We start from the raw sequence: 9372 nt of genomic DNA, 5'->3' as shown, positions 1-9372 counted from the left end.
TATATATATATATATATATATATATATATATATATATATATGTAATATGTGAGTTCAAATAAAGAAAGAATGTTTTACGGAGAAATGTAAAATTTATGTATAAAAATGGTATATCCATCGATTATATAGATCAAATATATCATAGTATTAATCTATGCTGATGAACACTGAGAAAAAGGAACCAACGAAAAGAGAATGAATGGAGTTCGCATTTTAATACTTATTTAAGCAAAAATTTAAATAAATGCTTAATCTGACTTCATTAAATATGCAATCCGTATTATTGACCCTTTTGATAAATTTACATGTAATGGATCTCTTCATTTAGGTTCTCGGATTCAAGGATACATATATATGGCATAAGGATGATAATCCGAACCAGAAAAAAAGGGGAAATATTCGCTTGACAAAGGCTCTTAATGCAAACTCTAAGGTAATCTTTATACTTTACAAATCTCATTTTATAATTTCAAATAATATTATATAGAGAGAATTCTCTGATAGAGAGAGAGAAAGAGAGAGAGAGAGAATTGAAATTAATAATTTTTATAAATAACTTTTTAAGTTAAAGATTATTAATTTATTATTAATAAAAGTATTAGTAATAAGATTTTGACAACATAATTATATAAATATTCGAAATATAATTATATAAATGCGAAATTATATACGGAGAAAACGCAACTTTCTTAACATTTAATTTACATTTTATCGAGGAAAGATCGTTTGGGCGGATCAACAGAAAATCGTAAAACGTCTTAAACGTGATTTTATCTCGTTTATTGATTTGGAATCAGAAAAACCTTTAATACGAGAGAAACGTCTACAATTCATATACGGAGATGTATCAAATGCCATTAACAACGAAAATTATGCTGTCCATAAATTACAAATATTCAACGATGAACTTTGGGATCAAGAATGGTATCTGGTAATAATAGTTTATAACATTTATAATATTATAATATTATATTTTTTCTATAATAATTTTTTGCACAATTATTTGTAATAATGCTCTGTTATTGGTTTAAAAACTTAAAATAAAACAGATTCAAGATAAAAATAGTTGAATTTATCTACGAAAGAAGTACTGCCATATATATTATATCTTTACATCAATATAACTCCAGAATTATAAATATTATACCCAGATGAAAATTTTTAAATATTTTTAGAATTTTGTTTATAAAGCATCTAAATAAACCTAGAGAAAATCACTCGATAAAAGTTATACTCAAAATTTATGCAAAAAAGCAAATTATATAAAATTATATAAACAACAGTTCAAATAGGAGAATCTCATTTGTCTATAAATCGATTGCCCACAATATCGTTTGCCATCTCGCAAAAGTGCATGTAAGCAATCGAACTGTAGGCAATAATTTTTGTGCGTAAACTGTCAGTAAAAGTGATGTAAGTAACGATTTGTAGGCAAAAGAAGCCATTTCATTCAAATAAATACAATTAATAATTGCATTTCGCGTGTTTTCTCGAAATCATTGGCATTCCATATAGAAGCACCTGTGGAAGCTTCAAGAATATTACAATTAATAATTTTGTTTATTTGTATAATAAATGTAATATATAATTTATTTAATTTATTATTTACTATAAAAGCACACATAACAAATAAGTGTACATCGGCACATATAATGAAGTGTACGTAAATAAATTTTGCAGAAACTTATATATGAACTTTCAGAAGCTAAATTGATCAACTTCACTTATTGTAAGTGATTAGTTTATAATTTCATCAATTTTCTCTATTTCTTATTTCTAGAAGTAGAGCAATTTAACTTTCGAGAGGCTCATACATCATACTGTTTTTTCCATTTTTTTATTTTTAATACGAATTCTCTTTATCAACCGTTGTAGCAAGATACGAGGACGAATAAAGCTTTGCCGAAGCTCGACTTAAACGTTCTGCCTCTGTATCGACTGGGGATAACTGGTCGTGGAATAAAGATTGCTGTTCTCGACGACGGTTTAGAATACACTCATGATGACCTGCGGAACAACTATGTATGTAACATTTGTTTCAAATTTTATCTTCCTCTCACAGATGACGAAACAAGTAACTTAAAATATTTTTAAACTAGAAAACGTTATTCTCTGTTGTTGCGTTTATGTTTTACATACTTTATTATATATTGTATTTAAATTATACACATATTAGGTACAGTCAAAGTCTAATTATAAATACTTTGAAGCTTTGATTGAAACTAATTAGAAAAAAAAATTATGAAATAAATAAATAATCAAAGAATACTTCAAAGTATTTGTAGCACGTCGACCGTACTCGTTATATCTAAAATTGAACGTTATATTTTTATATAAACCGATATTATGTATCTTCAATTTAATACTATTTAACACAAGAATAGAGAATGTTTTTGACAAATGGTATAATGACATATATTATCTTAATTCTATCTATAATTGTAACATTTAAAATTAGGATGCGGCCATTAGTTATGACATAAATGAAGGCGATGATGATCCTTTTCCAAGATACGATTTGTCAGGTAATGTCTATCAAATATTTGTACAAATGTAAAACAATCATGTTAATAAAATAAAATTCGTGGAAATATTATAGTTCCTTTACATGTCTATTTTACACATTTATTTAATAAAATAAATGTAAAATGTTCACATAATTTAAATCACAAAGTACTCGTTTGAAATAACTCGCTTGAAATTGTACATTAAAATATGTCCAGAATATTTAGTAATGTATTTAAATTAATATCTACACATAAACTGATTCGTCATAAAATAAACTCGCGCGCTTGCAGAAAACTTTGTTATTAACTTCAAAATTTTACAAATTTCGCATTGTCTAAACTAAACTATCAATCTATTGGGAGTACAAATAAGTTTCCGCCGTTTTTTATCAAAAATTAAGAATTTATTGTGAAAGAACGGTACATAATGTTTTATTCAAAGTAATGGCCATCGCTAACCACTACTTTTTCCCATTTTTCTGATAGCATGTGGATACCGCGTCGGAAGAACGCTTCATCTTTTGAGGCTATCTAATCATATAATTTTTGATATCTTCATATGATGTGAAGTACTGCTCAGACAGGCCATGCGTCATCGATCGGAACAAGTGGTAGTCGGAAGGAGCAATGTCTGGAGAAAACGACGAGTGGGGTAGAACTTCCCATTTAAGTGTTTCTAAGTAGATTTTGACCGGTATCGCAACATGTGGTCGAGCATTATCATGCAGGAGAATAAGGTTTCATTTTCATGCCTGGAGTAGTAGGCCTGGAGTAGTGGGCGCATTTTTCCTTGAGTGCTCGGCTCAATCTCATCAATTGTGTTCAGTAGAGAGCCCCAGTAATGGTCTCGTTCGGATTGAGCAACTTATAATACACGACACCAAGCTGATCCCACCAAATACACAACATGAGTTTTTTTCCATGAATATTCGCCTTGGCTGTCGATTGAAGCATGGCCAGGTGATCCCCATGATTTCCTCTTCTTTGGGTTATCGTAGTGGATCCATTTTTCATCACCAGTGACTATACGATGCAAAAATCCCTTTCATTTATGCCTGGCAAGCAGCATTTTATATGTGAAAAATCGGCGTTCAATGTTTCTCGGCTTCAGTTCATATGGAATCCAATTCCCTTGCTTTTGAATCATTCCCAATGATTTCAAACGATATGAAATTGTTTGTTGAGTCACTCCTAAGTGCAAGTTCTTTTTGCGTTTGGCATGAATTTTCATCCAATAATGCTTCTAATTCCGCGTCTTCGTACACTTTCGGCCTTCCGCTACATTCTTTGTCTTCGACGTCAAATTCACCGTTCTTAAACTTTTGAAACCACTCACGACAACTTCTCTCACTTAAGACAGCATCACCATATGCTTCTACAAGCAATCTATGAGCCTCAGCTGCAGATTTCTTCAAAAAGAAATAAATCAAAAGTTCCCGCAAATGACGCTTATTCGGCTCAAAACTCGACATTTTCATACAAAAAAAAATATGATGCTGATACAAAATCGCTAATATTTCAAGGTTATGGTGTTGTCGGATATCCAATCTTACGATATGTCGTTTTACATCAAACAATTTTAACTATAGTTTATTAGTGATGCCGTCTTTTGCAAACGGCGGAAACTTATTTCTTATCTTTCTCTAATCAATTTATGTACAAAATTATTAATATTACCTTCAAGCTAATTAACATTTTTATCTTTATTTAAACCTATTTATGTCATGTTTATTAAAAGTCAGATTTTCATTTACAATTAAATAATTTTTTTTATATCAAAACTTAAAATATTATCCAGTAAAATAAATGTAAAAAATAAAAATTTTTAGTTTAAAAATATATCAGTTTTTTAAAAAAGTTGTCATATAGTATATCATTTGTGTATTTCTGTGTGTGCGTATATGTTTGTATATAACATTTACAAAATAAAAATGTAAAATTATTATTCAAAAACATAAGTTATTTGCAACATATAATTTTAATTATTAAAAATAATTTTAAAATTTAAATTTAAATATTACACATTTTGAACACTTAGAAAAATTTTTAGTTGAAGATGATCAAACAGAAAATTCTAATCACATAAATCAGAATTTTGGTTATCTCAGCTAAAATTATAACTGATTTAATCAGAAAATTCTGATTTGCCCATTTTTAATCAATTCCATTTAATGCATTCAGATTCTTTTTCTAGTGCAGCTTATATCTTTTTTTATATGAACTCTTTATATTTTTACATTAATTTATTATTATTATATTATTATTATATTTTTATGAATGTTAATACACAGGATAGAGGGAACTCCCCAGTGAGAAATAGCAATAAAATCGACGTCGATTCGACATCGATTTGATAATTTCGATGTCGAATCGACATCTATTCGATGTCGATTCCATAATCATTTCTCACTGGGTCGGTCATTCGAATAATATAATAACAACGTATGTAAGCGTTCAGTCAATATGATCTAATAAATAATTCACTCGCAGCCCACTGATGAGAGAGGAGGAGGAAAAGTGTTAATGTGTCGATATTAATAAAATTTGTGTGAAACTAGATCGAACATAGTTAGTCATTTCGTCCTCAGATCAACTCATTCATAGGTTGTTTATAATCTAGTTTATTTCTAGTTTATTAATTAAATGCTGTTATAGGGTCAAATCATTTATGCAAAACACAAGCGATACGATTTTGATTGCTTTACATTTAAATAAAATAGACGTTGATAATCATTACTTAACTTATTATTTTAAAGTTTTAAAACATTATTTTAAAAAAATAGTTTTTTCATCAAATTCTGTTTCGGAAAAAAATTATTTCTATATTTCTAAAAATAATTATAAGTAAAAATTTTTATAAATTGGAATTAGATTTTTTTATAAGCGCACTAAGTCTCGGATAACTTTGCAAAATTTTTAATAAAATACATAATGGGAAACCGGTTCTCCTTTACAATTATGTCTTGCAAGATATACTTGCTTGCATTTTTATCAGTGGATATTATATCCGTATGAAATTACCGTTATATTTTGAATTTCAAAGTTTAGTAATGCAGGTTACTACGTAGCAAAATCTCCCACATAGACGTTACCATCGTTTAATTGCTTTCCACGATAGACCTCGCCGACCCGATTGAACATTACTGTTTCATGATCATATTACAAATTCAACTACTTCTCAGAGATGAACGGTCACGGTACCAGGTGCGCTGGTGAAATAGCAATGGAAGCCAACAACCAAAAATGTGGCGTTGGTGTCGCTTTTGAGGCATCCATTGGTGGCATCAAGCTCCTCGATGGTCTAGTGAACGATCGTGTAGAAGGTGAAGCGTTGGGATACGGATCCGAACTTATTGACATTTACACGGCTTCTTGGGGACCGGCGGACGATGGGAAAAGTTTGGAGGCACCTGGTAGACTTGCTATTGAAGCGCTCGAACGTGGCATAACAGAGGTCAGTTGGCCATTGTTGTTGTATTGTAATATATTTTATTATAAACAATATCTCTTAAAATTAAATTTCTTTAATAGAAAAGATTTATAATTGCAAATAATTTAGATTTGAGCCTCGGGATTAAAACAAATAATAGATCCTAAAAGCAAAGCTAATCTTATTATCGGTGATTTTTGAAAATCAGAAAGAAAAATTTTTGTGATAAGCATTATGTTTAAAAATTATTTTTTAAATATAAATTCAAATATAAAATTTATGTTTTGTTTCTAAAAACATTTATGAAAAAAAGTGGAAACTTTGTACTCGAAAGTCTCTCTAATAGGATTACGAGTAGGTTGGACTTTACAGAGTGAAACAGATTTTCTGGTAATTTAATGTTTAAACAAGCCTTTAACACCGACTAAGCTTAATTCAATGTAGTTAAAGTTTAACAATATTTTCTACGGTGATACGTTATTTATTGATCACTTTTTCAAATAGTATAAAATTCTTAATTATTTTTTTTTTACTTATTACAAATTTATCTTTACTGAGGCAATTTTTTAATGATATCTCGTGATTTATTCAGACTACGTTCTCTACGTGAATGTCCGGTAAATTAAATGATATCTTGTGATCATCAAATTTATTTCTGACTTAATAAAATAAAAAAAATTCTATATAATTTATTAATTTTCGAAATATTTATTATTTATTTAACTTAAAAGTGTTAAAGAATAATAAATATTTTGAAGTATTTGACTAAAATTAAAGATAATTAAGAAGGTATATCCAAAAAACATTTGAGAATAATTTAATTGTACATTATATATATATGCAATAAAAAAATTGAGATTGTTTGCGTTTTGACTTTTCGAAAGTTTTGTTAAGTATATCAATAAATTAAAATAATACATTCTGTATATGATTCCAAAAATATGTCGGCCTTAATATTACTATATGTGCCTTTAATATTACTACAGACATTAGTCCCAAGACTTCAAAGAGAGTGAGCTCGTAAAATACTCGGGTTTATAAAGTGTTCCTTACTCATTTCTTTTAGAATTAAATATGGACGAGAAGAGTCTAACAACGACCTGAGGGAAAAGCTCGATTTACTTGTACATATTTATAGCGACATCTTTTATGCAACAGCATCTTTCTTTCTGCGAAACTATAACACACTTTTCAAAATATTGCAGTCACTGTACAATATACATAATTTTCTTCTTCACTTAATTTTAACTTGTTTTTTTTTCATTTTCAACTTATTAATGAATTATTTGTTTAAATAAATTATCTGCAATTCAATATAGTATCTATAACGTAAAAGTTTTATCATTTTGTAAATTAATTTACTTTGATATCGTTCGTGGTAATATTAATATTTGAGTATTTAATAGGGTCGCAACGGCAAAGGTAACATTTATGTTTGGGCTTCTGGGAATGGTGGCTCTAAATCGGATGACTGCGGATGTGACGGATACGTTGGGAGCATATACACCGTAGCTGTCGGATCAGCTAGTCAAACCGGAAGATTTCCTTGGTATGGAGAAAGATGTCCCGCTACTCTTGCTACGACATACAGTAGTGGCGCGTATTACGATCAAATGATAGTAAGTTCTCTTCTTCTAGATCGGTGAGTTGAAATTGAAGAAAGATAGAAATTGAATAAAAATTGATTGACAACTCCGTGTGCACTTTATTCATAAAAACATATAAATCGTAATTAAATATGAGGCAATATTTTATTATTCTTAATTGTATATACATTTTTCAAGTTTTCTTTTAAACTTGTTTATAAAACAAAGGAAGTATATTACATATTAGTAATACTTTTGAAGCTTTCCGAGTATTTTCTTCAAGGAGTTACGTAATTTCCGATTATTTCCATGTCTTGATACATCTTTAAATGCCAACGTTTCATAAACATTGCATTTCATTTCATCAGAGCGAGAAGCAATCTAATATTCAGTTGTAAGCATTAAGTTGCTCCTCGCTCTGACAAAGTGAACTGCAATATTCAATATATAATAAGGAAGTATTGGCAATGTATTATATTAATTGTAAGACACAGAGATAACCCAAAACTAAAAATCATGAACTTTTACTTTTGAGAGCAGTATTGTTTGTAATGTCTTATCCCATACAAAATTCTCAATTCATATTAATTTTACTTTTTAATATCTCTTTTAAAACGATAAATATGGGCGTGTAAAATAACAAAATGCATCTTACAAAAGAGTGCCTGAATAATTTAATAACTTTCATTTGCATTACACAGGCAACAACGGATCTACGAAACACCTGCACGACTAAGCACACGGGTACTTCAGCTTCCGCCCCATTAGCTGCTGGAATATTAGCTCTCGCACTGCAAGTAAAGTAAGATCATACTACCAGCAATCTTCCATTGAAACTTTTCTTTGAAACTCGGAAATATTAACTTGATTACTAGTCTCAGCTACGTTTTATTTTTAGTTGCGCCGTCAGTAAAAGGAGATACTCCAACTCAAAACTTTCTTGTCTCGTAACAATATCCTTTCTATTAACAGTTAACACACGTCTCGTTATTAATCCAAAACCTCATAAACTTCAGAAATTATAATTTGAACTTTATTATAATATAATATAATATACTGTGTATAACAAAAACGAACAGTATAATTAATAATATAATTACATGCAGCAATTAGTGTAGAATAAAAATGAACATACATATTAAACAAATAGAAGATTGAAAAGCGAATAGTAATTCGTAACAATACACGTATATATACTAAAATTACTAAATAATTTAAATCATAAATTACTTTTACGTATTAAAAAACTTTTCTTATCAAAATTAGTTTTAGACTTTATTAATATTATTTTTATACTTTATATAATTCTTTTTATATTATATGATTGAATTTCTCATGGAAAATGCGTAAATACAATCTTCCAAAAATTTCCAAATCTTCCAAAAATTTAAATAAATTCTTTAAGATACACAAAATATAAAAAGAAAAGAGAGGGGAGAGAAAAATTCAACATATTTAAAAAAAAACAAGATATTATAAAAAAATATTATTAACAATATTTGAACACATATTCTTAAAATATTTCTTTATAATTACTCCTTTTCAGGCTTTATTATCGTAATCTTTTAATGCCACTTTTTGTATGGTATATTGGAAGTTTCTTTTATTTTGTTTTACTATAATTTTTTCATTAATAAAGATAGCTACATTTACAGTTATATTCTTTGATAATTGGCGTTTTGATAAAAAAATTTTTATAGTTTATTTGTATATGATATTTTTTACAAGTGTGATATGCGTGACAAGTGATATAGAGTGGCACCTCAAAGTGTGTGTGCGTGTGTGTGTGTGTGTGTGTGTGTGTGTGTGTGTGTGTGTGTGTGTGTGTGTGTGTGTGTGTGTGTGTGTG

At 28.8% G+C, this 9372-nt stretch overlaps 1 protein-coding gene across 1 annotated transcript in view; it reads left to right on the top strand.

Moving 5' to 3' along the window:
• Window positions 1-9372, top strand: part of LOC105618631 (neuroendocrine convertase 1-like) — a 39662-nt gene that overhangs the window by 21962 nt on the left and 8328 nt on the right. The window contains 7 exon segments of the mRNA XM_012200162.1: window positions 329-433; window positions 722-931; window positions 1876-2022; window positions 2459-2525; window positions 5690-5961; window positions 7344-7556; window positions 8225-8325. Of these exon segments, the coding sequence (XP_012055552.1) occupies window positions 329-433; window positions 722-931; window positions 1876-2022; window positions 2459-2525; window positions 5690-5961; window positions 7344-7556; window positions 8225-8325 (1115 nt within the window).

The sequence above is a fragment of the Atta cephalotes genome (genome assembly GCF_000143395.1).
Source record: "Atta cephalotes unplaced genomic scaffold scaffold00017, whole genome shotgun sequence".
NCBI classification, from domain to species: domain Eukaryota; kingdom Metazoa; phylum Arthropoda; class Insecta; order Hymenoptera; family Formicidae; genus Atta; species Atta cephalotes.
This window is presented reverse-complemented; position numbering and strand designations above follow the sequence as displayed.